Source organism: Anthonomus grandis, chromosome 13, assembly GCF_022605725.1.
Source record: "Anthonomus grandis grandis chromosome 13, icAntGran1.3, whole genome shotgun sequence".
Classification (NCBI taxonomy): Eukaryota; Metazoa; Arthropoda; class Insecta; order Coleoptera; family Curculionidae; genus Anthonomus; species Anthonomus grandis.
The window spans coordinates 8,437,682-8,458,064 of record NC_065558.1 but is presented as its reverse complement, the minus strand read 5'-3'; the positions used below and the strand labels follow the sequence as shown (position 1 = coordinate 8,458,064).

The 20,383-nt window shown below is 32.9% G+C and overlaps 2 protein-coding genes and 1 long non-coding RNA gene across 5 annotated transcripts in view; 1 reads left to right on the top strand and 2 right to left on the bottom strand.

The window, feature by feature from the left end:
- The window catches only part of LOC126743935 (26S proteasome non-ATPase regulatory subunit 1), a 232,747-nt gene extending 217,287 nt beyond the window's left edge, over nucleotides 1-15,460 (bottom strand). Inside the window, exons 1-8 of the mRNA XM_050451217.1 lie at nucleotides 15,324-15,460; nucleotides 14,911-15,028; nucleotides 14,688-14,857; nucleotides 14,396-14,634; nucleotides 13,838-14,227; nucleotides 9,070-9,296; nucleotides 8,255-8,507; nucleotides 1,740-1,928 (exon numbers count right to left, since the gene is read on the bottom strand). Of these exons, the coding sequence (XP_050307174.1) occupies nucleotides 1,740-1,928; nucleotides 8,255-8,507; nucleotides 9,070-9,296; nucleotides 13,838-14,227; nucleotides 14,396-14,634; nucleotides 14,688-14,857; nucleotides 14,911-15,028; nucleotides 15,324-15,342 (1,605 nt within the window). The 5' untranslated portion in view covers nucleotides 15,343-15,460. The remainder of the gene's footprint in view (nucleotides 1-1,739; nucleotides 1,929-8,254; nucleotides 8,508-9,069; nucleotides 9,297-13,837; nucleotides 14,228-14,395; nucleotides 14,635-14,687; nucleotides 14,858-14,910; nucleotides 15,029-15,323) is intronic.
- A 275-nt stretch (nucleotides 15,461-15,735) lies between these two features.
- LOC126743844 (trafficking protein particle complex subunit 4) lies at nucleotides 15,736-18,767 on the top strand. 3 transcript variants are annotated; one of them, XM_050451078.1, is made up of 2 exons: nucleotides 15,736-16,543; nucleotides 18,593-18,767. In XM_050451078.1, the coding sequence occupies exon 1, from the start codon at nucleotides 15,888-15,890 to the stop codon at nucleotides 16,539-16,541; it is 654 nt and encodes a 217-aa protein (XP_050307035.1). In that variant the 5' UTR covers nucleotides 15,736-15,887; the 3' UTR covers nucleotides 16,542-16,543; nucleotides 18,593-18,767. The 3 variants fall into 3 exon arrangements, with proteins under 3 accessions (XP_050307035.1, XP_050307033.1, XP_050307034.1); XM_050451076.1 differs by lacking the exon at nucleotides 18,593-18,767 and adding an exon at nucleotides 16,610-16,668; XM_050451077.1 differs by lacking the exon at nucleotides 18,593-18,767 and adding an exon at nucleotides 16,601-16,668.
- LOC126743845 (uncharacterized) lies at nucleotides 17,532-19,578 on the bottom strand. The gene is made up of 3 exons (XR_007663009.1): nucleotides 19,412-19,578; nucleotides 19,038-19,124; nucleotides 17,532-17,797 (listed from the first exon to the last, which is right to left on the bottom strand). It is a non-coding gene; the product is annotated as an uncharacterized LOC126743845 (long non-coding RNA).
- Nucleotides 19,579-20,383: the final 805 nt, after the last annotated feature.

Genomic DNA, 20,383 nt, shown 5'->3' with positions numbered 1-20,383 from the left:
GCATTACTTGGCAAGAGTCTATGGTTTCTAGCAATATTATATCTGGATTTAAAAATACTGGCGTATACCCAGTTGATCGAAACAAATTCCCACAAAATGAATTTACACCAGAAGACTTCACGGCCAAATACGAAGCTACCCTCAAAGTTCCGAAATCTGTAACATCCGATGCTATTATTATCCAACCAGTATCCTCTAAATCAACTGTTGTTGCAATTTCTATACTAAACCCACTTCTACCCACGGTCGACGATCAAATGCCTTTAACTTCATCATGTTGTAGTCAACATCATTTAGTGTCATCAGCTGAAAGCCGACAGCAACCTTCTACATCGTCAACTGACTACCAAAAATTATTAGTGGCATCTACTCATAGTCCACAACCATCGACGTCATCGTCTATCAGTAAATCGACAGAAATTACCAATATTTTCTTGACACTCAGCCGCCGTGAAGATATTGTTGAAGAGAACAAACAAGTCATGCCGAGATTAAAGCAACAAAGATATGGAGAGGTATTAATAATCAACCAAGTCTTGGAAAGACTAAGAGAAGCAGAAGAGAAGAAGAAAAATAAAGGAAAAAAAATGGCTAATCTGAAAACGGACAACAAAAAGTTAGAGCCGAAATTGAAAAAAATGAGAAGTGAACCAGTTGCAGAGTCGGAAAGTTCTGATGGAGAAATAAGTCTAGGTGATACTGATGATGAAATAGATTGGGCAGAACCGGAAAAACAAAATATAGAGCTTAAAACAGTCGAGTGCCCACAGGGAAATTTATTCTTGTGCAGTTCAAAGGTGGAAAGAGAAAGACTACTCTTTTTAAATATATGTGTTTAATTGAAGCTGTGGATGAAAAATTAACGAAAATCAAAGTGACTGGTCTTAAATCCTGGGATGCATCAAAAATGCTTTTCAACAATGTTGACAATATTTTGGGGTAAATGTAAACACGACTTTATATAGTTCGTTTACAATTGCCCTAGGTTTTTTTCTGGTAAAGTAAATGTGTCAAGAGATGCTTGTTTACAATTACCCCTAAAGAGTAGGGTCGTAGATGTAAACGGACAAGCATGTTGAATATATTTTTTTTTATCTTAATGTGACTTCTAATTACAGAAAACCACTAGTAATTATCAAAGAAGATACTATAAGCTATGTGACTGCTAATTTACATATATAACATAATGCGTGATGTCCACAAAAATCGTTTAGCAAGTCAAAACATTAAATATCGTCCACAATTACCCCAATTGACCCTAAAAACTTTTGTCAAAAATAGTGGTGAAATTTTCCTCTTTTCATTGCAAAAAAAATTCATCAACTTCCTCAAAAATGGTTGAAATTTGATCAAAGTTCCATTCAATCGTTGAGAAAACTTCATTTTAATTATAAAACAATATTTCAACTCAGTATTCTTCATGTGGATTTATTTATAGGCGGTCAAAGACTGAGGTAAAAAAAATTCTCTCCTTCCATTACACTCATAACTCCCTAAAGAATGATCTAAACTTGCACGAAATTCCACTAAATCCTTAAAAAACGCTCACTTTATTATAAAAGCAATATACAGGGTATCACAAAATTCGGTTTTAAGGCGGTATTGTTGGTGTCAAAATAAGATTTTGTTTCTCTATAAACATGATGCATTTTAGGAGACATGTTTATAGAAAAGACTGATTTTGAACACCCTGTACATTAACTTAACTTAAAAACCTATTTGGATTCATATTTACTCACCGCAACCATATCTTCGATAGCCGAAGCGTTTTTCGACCCCAACATCACCATTCCCATGGCAATACCGGCTGCTTCGCCAGTATTCGCATCGTCTTGGTACAAATTGAACTTTAATTGCTCGTAAACGTCCTGTCTGTGGGTGCCCATGGCGGCCAAACCTAAACCTAGACATCCTCCATGTCTAACCATCTAAAAAACAATTTAAAAAAAAAAATTGTACCTCTGTTCCACAATAGCAGGAAATAAATGTTAAACTAGTAGACCAACCATTATGATTTTTTGTCTTTTGAAAACCATCTTAATGGCTTTTGAAGCCTCGAAATCAGGTTTTTTTTGCAACAATTCATATGATACTAAGCGCCCCTTTAACAGTAAAAGGGTAATTTCACAATAATCCATGAATAATTTTCCTTATAATGTATAGTAAAAATTCTTAAAAAGAATTTGTTTTATTCATAAGTAACCTCTGCCAATTTGCCTATTGATGGATCTGCTAAAGCTTTATTTAGAAAAACAGTATAAATATATCTATTAGATAAATAAATGTATATGTTTCGTTCTCTATTCTTTTATTACTTTTTGCTAATTTTACTTATTTTTAGTTAACTTAACATAAGTTTTCTTTAAAGTTTAAGTTATTTAATAATTAGTTCGGTAATACTTTGTTTATTTTGGTTTATTTACATTGATTTTGCATATAAAAGTTCACCCGGTATAACACACGCGTTTCTTGGTAAATTGTTAATATTTTAAACTCGACCTATCTTACATTTCCTTACTCTCTTACTCCAATGTTCCTTCCATAAAGCCTTGCTCTTTTATCCTACTTTACCTTATGGACCCCTCGGGGCGAGAAGAGTAAGCTATTTGATCGAGGTCATCCGCCAAAATACGGAACAGGTGTGCGATACCGGAAAGCAGTAGTACCACGGCAATTATTGAATCGGTACCTAAACCTCATGCAATATAATACCGAAGTGCATCACGTCTTTGTCGATTATGAATGAAAGCTGATTGGGGTGTTCCTTATATCAACATCCTTTACTTCATTTATTACTAGGGTAAGTCGAGTCATTCTTTTTCCTTTTACGTCAAATTGTGTCTCTTCTTATTTCGTTTCTATTTTATTTCGTTCATTACATAATCACTAAGGGTGTGCGTCGAAAACAGAAGGATCACCTTATTTCAGTGTGACTGGAGCAGCGTCCCTATTTCTTTACAGTCTGGCCTTGATTACTTGATAAATAATTAAGATCGAAATAACCTTGATTTAAGTAATTAAACATATATTATAAACAGACCCGAAACAGTATATCTCTGTACTTTTTTTTTAATAATTATATAAATTATTGATATTTTAACTAAGTCATATGAGGGTAGCAAATAAAAATAAAATCTATATAGTAAAACGAGTTTTTTTTTTATTTACCCTTAACAGTCTTGAGAAATGAGGTCAAATTACATAGAAAAATAACAGAATCCTTAAAAGGATTAAAAACTAACGTTAGTAAAGTTGAAAGATTTTTCCAGGCATTTAAAGTATTTTCTCATTTTATTTCTGCCTTTTCACTTTCCCTGTATCAGACATTAGCAGCCATTTAAAACTAAATATTTATTATTTATTATTTTTTTTAAATACTTTTTTAATTATTTTTATTAATTTCATGTCATTGGTCAAGTTTGAGAAGGTCGGTTTTTAAAGCAATTCAAGTAATTTCTTTTTTTATTTTTGGCACTTCTTAATTTTAACGGGTTTCTTTCCCTAACGACGTTTTGATGTCAGTTTTCAAGGATTTTCTCTCTTTCGAATTTCTAAACTAATTTTTAAAATTTTCATTGCTATTCATTTGTTGAAAGAAAATGTAAATAAAAAATGACTTAATGGTGACCTTATTAATTGAAGCCCTTGATGCAAGAACCGGGCAAGTCCATTTTCCTCATAAAATGAGTTAGACATATCAACCCACATAAATTAAAATTGCGCGTCTTTTGGTGCAAGAATCAGGCAAGTCCCTGGCATATAGTGAAAGATATAAAGGCAAAGGACTTGCCCGTTTAACCAATTTGGATCAAGAAACAGGCAAGTCCTGATTATTGCACCAAATTTCGCATAGTGGTGGGGACTTGCTTGCGTGAGAATGTGACACACATCTGGAACCGCCGTGCCGCTTTAACCGGTATAGTATGCTTTTGGCTCGTTCATCGTTAATTAATTTATTGTTTATCTTTAAAGTACGTGTCTAGCTTTTAAATAGGCCATGTCGGAGCAAGATTCAGAGTCGGAACCTTTTCAAAGTTCGGAAAGTGAATGTGTTCCAACTGAAGCAGGTGAACCTGGAACACATAGGGGGATACGTAAGACTAAATTACGTGTCCGGAAACAACCACAAAAGGCAGAAAATGTTAAAAAAGGTTCAAAAACATCCAAGGCGTGGACATGAATGGGCCAGAAATGTTAATGTAAAAATTTCAAGGGCTAGTGGAGATCAATACGTAAATACTGCTAAAAAAGTCGTGCCGAAAATAGTGGTCGGAAGTGATTGTGTTTATCCACGGTCCACGACGGTGCTTCTTAAATTTATCTCAGCAAACTAGGCAATCGGTTTTAGAAACTTTTAATAAACTAGCAGATAAGGAGAAACAAGACTTATATTTAGCGGGGCTAATCTCGTCAAAACTGATAGCCCGTAAACGTCCAAGGACCGGTGAAGCAACGCAAAAATCTGTTTCTCATACATATAAGGTAGGTAAAACTGCAAAATTTAAATAGATTTTACGATATTAAGATTTATCAAAAATTTTTTCTATTTTTATGTATATACAGTAAATTTAGAACCTCTTTGGATAAATGTTTCCATACTCTCCATAATATTGCTCACACTACAAATACTAGAGAACTAACTCAAATTTTACTTAATCAATTTTGTAATCAAAATTTATAAATTGCATTTTTCTGGTGAAGGTTAGAATTTGACATTTATCTATAAGGCAATCAATAAGAGATGTTATGTGCATAAATAATTTAAACCATCAGCAAACACGAGACATCTAGCATGCTTTATACAGTTTGGCAAATCGTTCAGAAAAATTAGAAATAAGAGGCCCAAGGTTACTGCCCTGAGGCACCCCAGATGTTACTATATATATTTTTGACAATTTTTTACCAACTTTAACTTGCTGAGGCCTTCCGGTAAGATAAGATACCATAAACCTACATGCTTTCAGCGAGAAACCAAATTTACCCAACTTATTCACCAACAGCCCATGGTCAACCCGATCAAAAGCACAATCTATCAAGACAACATCTAGCTGCTCTTGGCTATCTACTGCATTGGCAGCTGCCTCAGTCTTCAGTCAATCTTGCTGGAATTGGAATCGCAATGGTAAATTGTCTTTAACATAGGGCAACATAACATCTCTGAGAATATCCCTGAAGCAACCCCAAACCATCACTGATCCACCTCCATGCTTAACTGTGGGTTTTGTGTACTTGGGATTCAAACGCTGGACGTCGAACATATTGAATTCCATCGGAATTAAACAAATTAAACTTCGATTCGTCGCTCCAGCAAACACGTTTCCATTCATGCTTTGTCCAGTGTATATGCTGACGGGCAAATTCCAATCGGGCTAAGCGATTCTTTTTTGAAAGCAATGGTTTTTTTGCTGGCCTACGTACAAATAGATTCTCTTCTACCAACCTTCGTCTTACAGTCCTTGAGGACACATTACAAATCCCTAGAGCCTGTAATTCTATCTGAATTTGACAAGAAGTCATGAAAGGGTTATTCTGGCTAATTTGTTTTAATTTGCGTACAGCTCTAATGTCCATTTTTTTCGTCGACCAGTCAACAGCTTTTCTTTTAACATTTTAACATTAAATCTACGCAATATCAATTTGACGATCACTCGCGCGATATGCGCTAATAATGCGTTGTCTTAAATCAAGAGAGAATCTAATTCCGCGTGGCATGTTGCACCTTGAGTGAAAGAGAAGCAATACTATACTAATTTTATTTTATAAATATCTAGACAAAAAATAATTCCAAAATTGTTTTTGTCTCTATCTACTTTTGACCAGCTATATTTATATTATTGCTTTATCTGATAGCGAGCAAAATATTTATACTCTATTTCAGAAGTGTGTAGAGCAATAAAACCTCATTAGGTATGCAAAAGTAGTACCTGGTGATCCACCAATATTTTATGCCACTACCTTAGTTGGGTATTAGTTTCAATGTAAAATTCTTTCTTTTCGTTGATTGCAGGTAGTGCCACCCGGTTTTGGGTCAATTTATGAGTTATGCCCATTGTTACCCACTGATAAACATTGAAAACGGTTCGCCAAAGGCGTGCAACTGGGACTTGTTTTTTACCTTATAATTAATGTACTTAAATGCTATTTTATTTTAGAAAGTTACTTTTGTTTAAATGGAATAATATATTTTTTTCACAAATTTATTGAACATAATATGTAGAGTAAAACAGTTGAAAATGTCACTTTTGGATCTGGCACTTTTTGAACAGTGTATAACAATTTTAAATTATAATAGATTGTAGTCTTCTTCGTCATCTGACGAACTGTCATCACCTCTTGACATTATAATTAAAGGATCGACTGTCTGATCGATGAGGTTGTCAAGATCCCACATTTTGTCCTCTTGCTTAATTACATGCTGGACTGCTTTTCGCCAATTCTCTGGTGTCGCTTCCGTAATGGCTTGATCAAACAGTAGCTTAACATCTTTCATTTTAAAAGTCGTGTTTTGTCTTGCTACAAATCCTTTTACCTGCGCCCATATCAGTTCTATAGGATTTAGTTCGCAATGATATGGCGGTAAGCGCAGTACAGTTATATTATATTTTTCGGCTATATCTTCCACGGCGTATTTCAAGAAACGAGTTTTGTGTAAGTTTGCTATTGCCAGCAGTTCTTTTTTTATCAAATTTGCTTCAAACGCAATACCTTTTGCAGTCAGCCAATCGATAATTTCTTGCTTTCTCCAACTTGAAGTTGGCGTCTTCTCTATTCGCCGTGAATGATAGCTTGCGTTATCCATAACCACCACCGAATTAGCCGGAAGAAATTTTATCATTTCACCAAAATAGTCCTCGAAAACGTCTGAGTTCATGTCTTCATGGTAATCTCCTGTGCGAGTCGACTCAAAGGTTAGCAGACCTTCTTTTAAAAATCCCTCTTCGCTTCCAATATGTGTGATTATAAGTCTTTTTCCTTTTCCCGAAGGTACTTTAATACCCGTAGACAGGCCTTCTATGAAAGCTTGGCGAGCACTGGTTATATTTTTGTCTTGCCACATTTTTTGGACTATATAACCTTCGTTAATCCACGTCTCATCAAGATAAAAAACTTTCTTTTGCTCCCTGCGGTACTGCTTGATACTTCTCAAGTATTGTCGTCTCCAACAAACAATTTCGTCGCTCTCCAGTAAAAGTGCTTTGCGGTTATGCTTGTCCCAGGCAAAATCCATATTTTTTAAAGTTTTCCATAAAAGTTTTCTACTTATCAACGGAATACTGTCATCTCGGCCAAGCTCCATTAAAATTTTGTCTAGGGTGGGTATTTCCTTTTTAAAATAAAAAGAGTGAACTTTTCTTCGAAATATACATTTAGCATTTTCATCAAGGACTTTTGTAGGTCGTCCTGGCTTTTGCTTGGGAGATTCCACTTGACCTGCTACTTTTCTTTCCCGCAACAATTTGAAAATGGTGGACTTTCCAATTCCACTCATTCGAGAACATTTTTCAACAATTTCTTGCACAGTAAAACTAGGGTAATCGTGTTTTATGCAATCATGTACATTTAAAATAATAACTTTTTCACTCAGCGATAGTGGAGAATTTTTAGTACATCTTTTCGTTGGACTGAATACCTCCATTTTTTAAATATTGGGATAATAATATTGTGATTACACTACAGCGTAGCAGTGACTACTAACGTTTAAAATATGATTTAAAAGTATTTATAGTCTGTATATATTACCTGACCCCATTTTTGCATGTTACAAAGCGTTAAAAGATAGGTACCTATACAAAAGGATTAAAAGTATTTATTTAGTATTTAATCTCTTTCAAAATAAAGGCATTTAATCCGTGAAAATTAAATTCATAAATATTATAAGTACCTGCGCCTATGAACTACCACGAAATGTAGCCAAACAGAACGGAATTCCCCAGTTTATTGCTCTATACACTTCTGAAATAGAGTATAACTGAAATTTACTGGTATATTTTTATAGACCGCCTTACAAATAACAATAATTTAAAATCTAGGGGACCTGTGGGTAAATCTTTAAACAATTACATGAAAATAATACTTTGCCTATCTACTTTTGGGTACTACTGCATATGATAGATATTTAAATAGACTATTCATAAGTATTTTCAATCGTACATTTTGTAATTTTTTCAGTTGCTCTATAGAAAATATTTAGATACAATGGAATAAGTATATGCACGCACTAATATACCGCCAAAAAAAATAATCGAATTTTTACCTCGTTCTGTGCATCTTTCAATTGTCCCAACAGGTAATCGATAATATTGGCGCCATGGTTGGCGTGGATCAGCCCTAAAGCGTAAAGACCGCCGCCCTCGGAGTAGCCAGAACTCGGCCCCACTTCCTTCGGTAAATAACTTTGCATTAGGGTCAAAGCCTCGTTCTCGTGACCCCTGTGTATGACCCCAAGGGATGCTGTGGCTGTTAGTTTGGCCCAGTTTGTCGCTCTCGCCAACCATTCCAAGTTATCCCTAAAGAAGAAGAGGGAGAGGAAGAGTAAGTAGAAAGCGTCATTTATTTGTTTCCAATAAGTTAGGAAAATTCTCTAATAAATGCTTTTTTAGTTTCTCTCTTGATACAGCTAACGTTGGAAAATCGGTAATAAAAATACTTAAATTGTTTAACTATAAAAACTTATGCTATTATTTTCTTTATATTTACATTCGAATTTTACATATAAGTCCTTTAAATATTAGCATTAGAGCGATGTTATCAATTTATAAGTGACTGTTTCCTATGTATATAAAGGCTGAAAATAATATAATTTATTTGTTAATTAATGTTTTTTTTTCTATTTAAATATGTAAAAAAATTAACAAACAAAAAATTAAATGGAATAAAAGAAATCTTTATAAGCCTTAAATAGAACTGGAAATTAGTTTATCAGTTAAGTCTACAAATAATGAAATTTTTTTTTAATTACTTCATATTTCGAAAGCCTGCTTGAAGCTAAGAAGTAATGTCGAATTTCTTTCAGATAATTGAATTTCTTAATAAATAATACAAATTAATAATGTTTCATCGGTTTCTTACCTCAAAAATTGATCGCTGGTGGTGCCACTGTGCATAAAAGCGTTTGCGATAACAGTGGCGGTATGACAGATGCTCACTCTGACCGTTTCCTTAGTCTGCTTCAATATCAACAAGTCCGCATGGTTCGATCTGATCAAAAATTGCAGGTGCAGCTCTATGGAAACCTCTCCGGACAATATGGTGTGTAACTTTTGGATTCTCAGTTGGCGTTCCTTCTCCACGTCACTCTGAAAGGTCCAATAATTATTAGTACCCAAGAAAAATTGAGTAATTTTATATAAGTATGTATTTTATATAGTTGTAGTTATATAGTATTGTGCATAAATATAGCAACAAGCGATGTTTTCAAAAATATTATTTGGTCCTTTATTTATTCCATATTATTTCTTTACTTTTAAGTACATGCCTTTGTATTATTTATAATTATACCGAGATATCATAAGAATGCCAATGCAGAGTAAGGAACTTCATGTTTGTTTATTTAGACAATGTGCATAAATATAGCAACATTCTTGTTTCGCATTTATTTTATCAGTTAAATATCGATTTACCTGCTGTAAAGTTGTTATTTTTGAATCTCAGAATTAACTTAAAATGGGTCGCTTAAAAACCGTCTCTGGTGATGTGAGAAAAATTATTGTGGAGCATTACATACAATAAGGTAAATATTAAATTTTTTTATAAATTTTGAGCTAATAGTATCTATTCCAGGCGCGGAATTGTTTTTTAACGAAAAAATATGTTTAATTATTTCATTCCTATTAGTTGGTTTTAAAAACATTGAAGATACACTGTTATGATTAATTTTGAATTGTTTTTTTGGTTTTTTTATTTGGTTTTGCATATTTACTCGTACGTTTATAAAATACTGATTACAAAAGTTTGCCATGTCTTTGTTATTTGAAAATTCTTTGTTATTATTTTTTATTTTTATTATGTCATTTCCTTTAGTAGTAATTTGATTTGTAACCTCATTTATAACTTTATACATTTTGCTCATATTATTCTTAGATTCCTCAATTTTTGTTTTGTAATAGTCATTTTTACATTTATTTATTATTTTACGCAATGAGTTTCTGTATGTTTTATATTGTTGTTCTTTTTCCAAACTATAATTTTTATTCAATTTTCTTTTCATTTTGTCCCTATTTTTTATTGAACATATAATAGCAGCAGTTATCCAAGGTTTTATTTTTTTAATAATTTTTTGTTTTAATATTTTTGTCTCTTCAGAGCTTTGTATAATATCTTCGACAACATTATATAAAATGTTGGTTGCAATTTCGACATCATTAATATTTAAGATAGTGTTTTCCCAATTTTGTTTTATAAGTAAATTGTTTGCCTTCTCATTGTTTAATATTTTTATAGATTTATTTTTTATATTATTGGAAACATTACCTGTCCGAACCTCGTCTCTAGCAAAATTAAGCAACACAGGATAGTGATCGGTGACGTCAGTTTCCAAAATAAAAGAAAGATGTTTATTTTCGTTTTCCAAAAATTTTTTTTAAAGGAAAATGTGGTCAATACAGGCCCTTGATGTTAATGTGACCCGTGTAGGACCAGTTATAAGGGAGTAGAATCCGTAAGACATCAAGAGAGCTAGGTAGTTATTTGTATCAGCTGAATTTTCAGATAGAATATTTATGTTTATATCTCCCAGAAGTATTTCTGTTTGCTGATTACATTCACGTAATAAATAATTTTCCAGGTCATTTCGAGAAAAGACGATACTACCGTCGAGAGAGGTCTATATATACACGTTATGCCATATTGTACATCAGTTATAGCAAAAGTTATCCTAATCAAAGTAATTCCCTTAATTAGTTTTATATTTTCTACTTTGTTTATGTCTAAATTATTTTTTATATAAATAACCACCCCATCATTCTGGTTACAGTCTCCCCCATTATAGTTTGGAACCTATGTTAATTTTTTTGCTTACATAATCACAGTCCGTACTGTGTTGATCCGCATTATCTAAAACGTCCAGTTCTTGTAGCACTTCTACCTCTTGCGTATTATTCGCCATAACTTCCATCATAGTCAATTTTGTTTTTCAAAAGCGTGATTTGATGTTCAAAAGACGAACAAGTTTTGGCGTTTGCGGCATGATTTATATTGTGCTCCAAATTAAACTTTGCGTTTGCATGAATACAATTGATCCATTTTTTTTGGTTTTTTGGGCACTTAACTGCGTGTTTCTCCGAACAATACTCACAAAAGACCTCATTAGGACATTCCGTATTTTTGTGAAAAAATCCTTGGCATTTAAAACATCTAGGTACACTTATATCTGCAAATACTGGGTAACGCTGCCATCCTATATATAGTTTCTTTACTGCAATTAACTTATGAAATAATTTGGCTGAACAATTTCCGTAGATAGTATAAGAATCTCTTTTTTTATTTAGTTTAAACAAAGTTATTTCTAGGTGGTCCATTGCTGCAATAAAATGATTTTGTTCCCGGATTCTGGCCTCTACAAATTCACTATTTAAATCGTCTTTATCATTTATTTTATAGTCAATTATCTTGAAGCGGGGATTTCTTAGTTTTGTCACCTCTATGTTGTAGCCGTTCAATTTTTCTTCTGCTTCCTTTTTAAGTATATCTATATCATTTTTTCCCTGGCATTTAACTAGAATATAGCCGTTTTTTGTACTTTTAATACTATTTACACTAATCTTTAACTCGGCAGGATTTATCTTCTTTCTCTTCTTCGTCTTCCTTTATTTTTTCTATGTTCTGGTGTTTTTTTGGCCTAATAATAAGGCTAGGAATATTTGTTTGTTTTTGACGATTCAATGGCTTTTTAAGCATATCACTGTATTGTAAGGAATTTAATACATGAGCTTCACTTTTACTGGATTCAAGACTTTCTATTTTTTGTTGTAGTAGGGCAATTATTTCTTCTTTGCTTTCTATTATTTTATTTTTATCCTCTATGGTTCCTTGAAGAAGTTTGTGAGGTTTAAATCTTTGACATTCAGTGCAATCAAATCATAAAATTCTCTCACCTTTTAGATCTAGGACCTTCACTTCCGATGCTGACAAATTCCCACAATTCTTACATATTCCTTTTCTGCATGTGTCACATTGGAAAAGTGGTTTAATTTTAGTTTTACACACATCACACTCCATTTTTAATGAGCTTTTTATTTTTCGTAAAGTTCATTAGTAAAAATTGCTAGGCGCGGCAACAAGCTAAACCAATTTTTAAATTGATATTCCTTTATTTTTGTTTGCAGTTGAGCCCACTGTAAATAGGGACATTAAGGGACCTAATTTTTCAGGCTATTCTCAGTTGTAATTGTCTGGCACGGCAACACCGTTACTCTATAATTGTACAATTACAACTCAACTGAACAACCACAATAATACAGTCCGAAAATAGGCCCAGGAGCCTAGCAGAAACACCTGCATACCATATTTATCTGGGCAATCCGGTTAACAATGGAAATAATTTTAGCATGATACACACTTTAACCGGCCATCAAGCTTCTTTTGTGAATATTAAAGAGCAAATGCACAGTTCGCTTATCAACACATCCACTAAAACTGCCGACTTTCAAATTTCCAATGATGTAATACTCAGACATTAAAACTTACTGTGAGCGCAGGAAAAGCACAAAATATGGAGAGCAAAATATATGTGTTCAAAACATACGAACAAATTAAATGTTATGTATATATAAGTTATGTTGTGAAAAGAAAAAAAATAGAAGCCAGAAGGTACAGTTTTCAGTTTCCCGGTACCATCACTTGATTCATGAAGAGAATGATGTTGTCAAGGATTCTGAATTTATAGATGGATTCACCTGGCATAGTTAGTGATTTTCATCAACCAAAAACATGCAAGGAAATAATCAAACTACCAATTGATAAGGCATAAAAAGGTCCACTACCAATAGGAGCCATTAAAATGGATAACTTAGTAACTTTGTTGCGTTGGGAGTCTAGTGAATACTATTACAAAAAAATTTTAAACACTCATGCTCATAAACCAGAGAAAGCTAAAAAGTAAAAAGATTTGAATAAATACCTATAATTAAGTTAAACTTTAAGATTTCTAAACCTTTGTAATAATAAAATTAATTTACTAAAATGTTAATTTGTCTTCATTGCAGAAACAATCTAAGTGCAGTTTTTCAAAATCATTTTTAAAGCATGAGATATATATTTTTTTTTAATCTTTTTGTTTTATACTAAATAAATACATGCAAATTACATGTTAAGACCCTCTTAAAAATAAAACAGATACTTGTGTCAAAATTATATGTTTTTTTTACCTCCAGAAAAATTCAAAAAAAAAAAATGTTGCTGGTGGTGTTTCAAAAATAAATGATTCAATTGTTATTACTTTGTATGTTTCTGCCAGCAAATTTGTTGTGTTTTTTATTTCTGCAATATGAGTCCTATTCCAGTCTTAATATACAATTTTTTGATGTAAAATTTTTTTTAGTACATTCATTTTATCCATAATTGACAATTTATAGACAGTGTGGTAGTTTTTTTGATTTGTATAAATTTACCTTTAAGCTTAGTTCATGGAATATTTTATTTTTGTGACAAAGCATATTTTGATTTGATTTGATTTTACAACTGTTACATTGCATCCTGCGGAAAAATCAAAATATTCACAACAATCTGACCCTCTTATTAAACTTTACACTAAATACATGCCAAGCAATCAAGAAACCCCTTGTTAGAAAGTACTCTTTTAAACTATAAAACAGATTCTGTCAGAACTGTTAATATTTACCAGAGAATCCAAAGTGGGTACTTCTATTTTAGGTTCCGCACTGGCCTCGGTAGAATCCGTTACTGGAACCTCCTCTGGTTTCCTCTGCTTAATTTCCAATAAACTGGGTACAGGAGCTGTTAACCTCAAAGCGATCATCACCCTTTCCAAAAACTGCTGGGTAGCAGATTCATACAAATCGAAAGCAATCTGGTAAGCCATTAGCTGGTTCTCCTCACTGCCTGACACCAATTTATCCAGAATTTCGGCCACAGAAAGTGGATCTTCCAGGAAAATCAGACATTGGCACATGTTTACGTAGTCTGGTGTCGATAGGCTGCGGTACAACCCCACCAGAGACCTTAATACTGTGTTCCTGAATCCCCTATTTTGGATTAGGCTCATTGCAACCTAAAAGTTTTAAAATTAAAGTAACATTAATTCCTACCAGTTTAAATTACTATTTAGGTACTACAAAATAATTTTTCCTTGAATTTTCGAAAGAATTTGTGCTCAAAATAATATGAAAGGTATGAATTGTAAATTGCCATATTCTATACTAATAAATTACTGGGGTACCTGGAAAGCATAACTGAGCATACTAATAACATCATCAGACTGAGTGATTGATGCCTCAAAAATATCCATTCGTCTGGTTTCCAGGGCCAAACCCATGGCTTGACGATATTGCCCATCATCCAGACATCTCTGAAACATTCTGTTAACAATTGCTTCCAATCTGGGGTCAAGAGGTTTGGTGCCAGTGACTCCGTCTGCCAAAGCGATTCTTTGTTGAGTGTAATAGTCGATGCATTTAGCTAAAATATTAAAAATTTACATTTCCACTTGTACCATGGTTGAACAGTATTACATAAAATTGTTTCCACGTATTCGGAGCGTGCATTGACATCGAATAGATCTCCGGCTCCCAGTGCATAAGTTAAGGAGTCCTCGAAAGCTCCCAAGTGATAGTAGACCTTACTGGCCACTAGGGCTGCCAAGTTGTGTTGCTGAAATACTTTGTCTTCATGGAGAATTTCACTGTAATAAATGTTTTTCCAATAAATTTGACCCCTAAAGTTAGTAAAACATACATTTTTTCGATAGCCTCAGATATTTCAGGCCAAAACTCGTCTACGATGCTGTCCAATTTTCTTAGAGCGAAGATCTTAAGCTCGGGCCTGGGTTCTTCTAGGAGGGAAATTACCCCCGCTATGGAAAAAGTAAGCAGAACTTTATAGGAGGGAAACAAAGGTGGAAAAAAGTTTTTTGAGGTTATGTCTAAAATGCAACAAATTAATGCAATAAGCTAATTACAGGGGGTTAATAAGGCATGATAGTAGGTTTTTCGGCCTGTTTTTTAAAGAAGTTTTAAAAGAATTATTGATAGATTAGGAAAAATAAGTGAAAAGACGTATTTTTTCTAAGTGACTTGCAACTCTTTAAAAGAACGTTATAAGATATATGTTTGATTGTTAATTTTTTTTTAATTAAGGCTATAATTTACCAGCTGACGTGATATTCATATTATTCTTCAATAAAACACAGAAAATCTATTTAAATCTTGAAAAAGTTCAGGAGAAATTCACAAAACACCGACAATGACAAACTGTTTTCCGTTTATGAATGACACTGACATTCACAATTGACAGCAATGGCATGTGTCACTTTTCACAAGGTTGTAATAACTGCCTTATAGACAGCACATTGAATCGCCTTATAACTTGCTATTATTTAATTTATTAATAGGAATTGAATTTGATTTATTTACAAGGTAATAAATTTTGTTAAAAGGGACAATTTTACGCGTGCAATTTAAATCTATCAAGTACCCCAGCAATAACTTTTAAACATTTAGTAATAGCGGCAACGTTGCAGTATTAGGTGCTCCCTACAAGCCTTCTGTCCAAACTGTCAAAGTCAAAATTGACACCTCAAATTCCCACTGGTCCAATAACCCAAAATAATAAAACTCAATAAATAATGAAAATTCAAAAAAAAATTAAAACTGCTTATTAAAGCTCTCGCATCTTTTTACACAAGACAGTTTTTACATAATTAAACCAACAATATGGTAATATACGGAATCTACATCGTTTCAAAGTCAGGAGGGCTGATCTTCAATTACGATCACACCGTACCGAAAATAGAGACTACCAGACGTTTCACTTATCCCATAGACCTAAAACTAAACTACGAAAGTAAAAAAATATCCGTGCAATTTGGCCAAAGGGATGGAATTCACGTGGGGCACGTTCTCACCGCTATAAATGGTATCCAGATCACCGGAAGGCAGTTGGACGATGGCAAGGATGCAGTGGAAATACTGGAAAGCAAGGAGAACTACCCATTAACGTTAACATTCGAGCGTCCCAAAATGACTACTAACGAGAAAATATTCTTAGCCAGTATGTTTTATCCCTTGTTTGCTATAGCAAGTCAGCTGAGTCCCGAACCCAAGAGTTCTGGTATTGAACTGTTAGAAGCGGATACATTTAAGTTGCACTGCTTTCAAACTTTAACTGGGGTTAAGATAATGGTGGTGGTGGATAAGAATCAGATCGGGGCAGAAGTGTTTTTGAAGAGGGTGTACGAGCTTTATGCAGATTATGCCCTGAAGAATCCGTTTTATTCATTAGAAATGCCCATAAGGTGTGAACTTTTCGATCAGAATTTGAAAACTATGTTAGAGCAGATTGATAAAGGGGGAATAGCTAGTATCTAGAGGTATTTTATTTAATTTTTATACTCTGTGATATAAGGTATATATTATTTACTTTTAAGTTTTTGTAGGTATAAACTGGGATAGTGATTTAAGCACATAAGGAGATAAAAAAATTGGTATTAGCAAATTTAAGGTTTTTCTTTTGAAGAAGAGTGGCCACAAATGTTGATATTTTTTTGACTATTTTCCTATTTATGTTAAAATTACATCACATAAAATGCCTGGAATAATGTTTAGAATTATTTCAAATTTTGATGGAATACACAAAAAGTGTTTTCAATGTCTGACCTTCCAACAAATGCCTCGAATAAGACAAACAATTTCCCTAAATAACACAAAAAGTAAATAATATATTGCAACATCAACAATGGCTTTAAATGCCTGGAGTAATATGCAAAACTATTCAGAATTTCTAAGATATACACAAAAAAAGATGTTAAAATAGCATACATTCAATTAATGTGAAAAGTCTCTTCCATTTATGTTTTAATTAATTTACTGTTCCTCCAACATGTTTTGAGACCATCATGACTTGTTCATCATTAATGGGTCTCAAAAGGAAATTACATGAGAGAATTATAACAACTATTCTGATTACTAATAACTTGAAAGACTTTTCCAATAATGAATTTAATTATTTAGTGAAAATTTTACAATTGAAATTCTAAAAATGGGTCCTAAATACATTTCAATGCACCTGTAAAATAACCCTCAGGCACCTCTTGAAGCCTATTTGGAGAAGCAATAATCAAAATGTGTCTGAACAATTTTATAAACCATTCAAGAGTTCAAGAAAGGTTAAAAACATTGTCTCAGACAAAATCATCCGCTATCTAAAGTTTCAAAGATCTTAATATCCAAAATACAAACCTGAATTGCTCAATTTTGATAAAATTGACCAAAAATAATTTACCTGATGAAGTTTTATTAATATAGCTTGTAGGTCCTAAAAGTGATTAATGCACTTTGATGGGTAGGAAAACAACAGGATGGATAACTCAAGAATCATTTAATTTATCCAAAATTCTTTTCTTTCCACAAAGCATACATACCTGTATCTAATTCCTATAAGGTGTTTTTTTTTTTTTAAATAAAACAAACATATTTTTTTAACATTTTATATTTTTTTTGAAACCACAACACATGAACATTCAAGCAAAGTGGGATTTTTCTTATATTATAAAAAATGGATTTTACTTTGTCCAATAGGTCTTCTTCGCCCTCCTTCCAAGAACATGTCAGATGAAGTAAAATACCTGAAAAAGAGAAAAAGGTCATAAATAAATCATTAGATAACTAAATATATTTTACAGAATCAAGTTCTTTAATGTAAAAATGCCCACTGGAAACAAATATGTATTTTTCTTTACTCTAAATAAATATGACCAAACAATTACTGTATTTTGATGTAGTAGCAGAATAAATCAATAATCCTGAACAAATGTTTCGAATATAAAAGCCAAAGCTTCCTACTTTTTGCATATTTTATAATAATTAGGAGATTGAAAATATTAATACATAAATAAATGCGAGAGTTCCTAGTCATTTCACTCTTTAGGCATGGTAATATTGAAGTCTTCTCTGGTATTATAGAGCTTTGTAGATTTAGCACTGGTAATATATATTTGATTTTACTGTGTCTATCAGTATCAGAACCACTGATTATGACCAAATTTTGGCATAAAATTCTGCATAAACTTCTTTGATATTGGTATTATAGACCAAGCAGAAAAGATGTACTGAATTTGAAAACTGAGTGCATTTTTGAAAAAAAAAATAGGGTGCGAGAGAGTTAGTCCTAAAACATAATGTTACAACTTTAAGTTAATAATTGTGATTCTCAATCATGACCTGAAACTCTAAGGTATGAAAAAAATATTCTGAATATATGTATTTAGAGTCACAATTACTTTAAAAATTACATCCTTAGTTATAACGCCAAGTTTTTTGCTTTACATTCAGTAAATTGGCATGGAATGTGTGTGAGAAGTGATCTATCTAATTTTACGGAATTATTAATTATTATATTTAATTCTCCTTTTTCCTCTCAGGAATAAACCCCAATAGTTTCAAGAATTAACTAACAAGCATTTACAAAAAAGTCAATGAGAAAATGAGAGGAACATGTAACCAAGCAAATTTCTGAAGATCATTAACACTTATAGGATGAGATATTCTAATTATGAATGTAAATTTATTGGATAATAAAATATATGGATAATAAAAGACTTACTCTATCTTAGGAAGACAGTAAGGTCAATATTGAGTTATAACAAGACTTTCTATTACACTCTTACACTATGCAGGTCAAACACTACTTTAAACAAAGAAAGGCATGTTTTGTGATCTTAGACCATTCCTACCATGAAAAGTGGCTAGTATGGGTGGAGTCACAAATTAATTTACCCCAAAGAACTCTTCTTCTACAATGGTATTACTGTGTAGACTAATATAAGTTCTTCGGGGTTATGAATGAAAAATTGTATAGGTACTTACATTTAGGGAAAATGGGGCTGTCTACTTAGATCTCGCACGCATCTTCCTCCTCTTACGCTTTAGCCTACGCATACGCTTCTTACGCCACTGAAAATTAGGAAAAATAACATTAGTTGCTCATGTGGGTTTGGGTAGGTAACCTCAAAATTTTGTACATTGATTTAAAGCCCTTAATTACAAAATATTTTGCTTTTAAGGAGTTGCATAGTGTTTAAAATTGATAAGATTTTAACTTGTAAATACATTTTCAATAAGGGTAAACAGGAAAATGGCGGTTTTAGATAATACAAATGTGGCCACAGAACGATGATTTTTGAATCAAAGAATCGGACAAGAAATAGTGGGAATTTTACAAAAATATTAGGAATGCTTACCTTCGCTCTCATCTTGGAACTGTTCTGAAAACTCTAGTTTCAGTAAAACTAGAAGATTTTTCAGATATCAGCCGATTACGAACTGGTCGGATCGAAAGACGAGAATGAAAGAACAAAAATTTCACCGTTTCTCTTTGCGAAATGTTTATCTGTCACCTGTCATTGTCACTTGTCAAAATACGTCATTCGCAGAGTTGCCATATTTTGATTTAATAAATAAATGCAGCGTACACATAATTATATTTGCGGACGTAATTGTATTTGTTTTAAGACATTGTTATCTTAAGGTGCGTATACACTGAGCGGGGCGCGCCTGCAATACGCCAAATTTATAGAATTCTAAAAATAGGAATTAACTATTAAATATTGATAGAATCGAGCAGAACTAAGGGAATGAGTCATTTTTTGATGTCGCCTTGAGCCCGAAAATAAGCATAAAAAATGCGATATCTCAGCTATTATAAGAGCTACCGTTAGAATGTTTCCGATAGTACCCTAAGAAGCCGAAATATTGGCTTTCAAAGTTAGGGTTTTTTTGATTTTTCTACCATATCATGAAAATTGTGGTTTTCATTGTTTGCTTGTGTTTACTTAAAAACTAAATAAACTACTAGTAAAAAATTTAATGCTGCTTAACTCAAAAAGATATCGAAAAATTGACGTCAATTTATTGTTTATTATTTTTCTATATGTTCCCTTCTGACATATCGAGTGTATTAGCGCTTCAAGCGCCTTGAAGTCACAGTATATGACGTCACGAGCGTCTCGAAAGACGCTTATAGGCGCTTACTGGCTAAAATAGGGCTTTAAGTTCGTTCACATGTTAAACGTCCTCGTTGTCAACTTCATATTTTTGCAAATGTCCAGAGTGGCCAAGGTCAAAAAAACACAACCACTACAAAAATGGCGGCCACCAGGCAGGATTAATTTTTGATTATGGTGGCCATTTGCATTTGCAGTTTAGGTTTATTT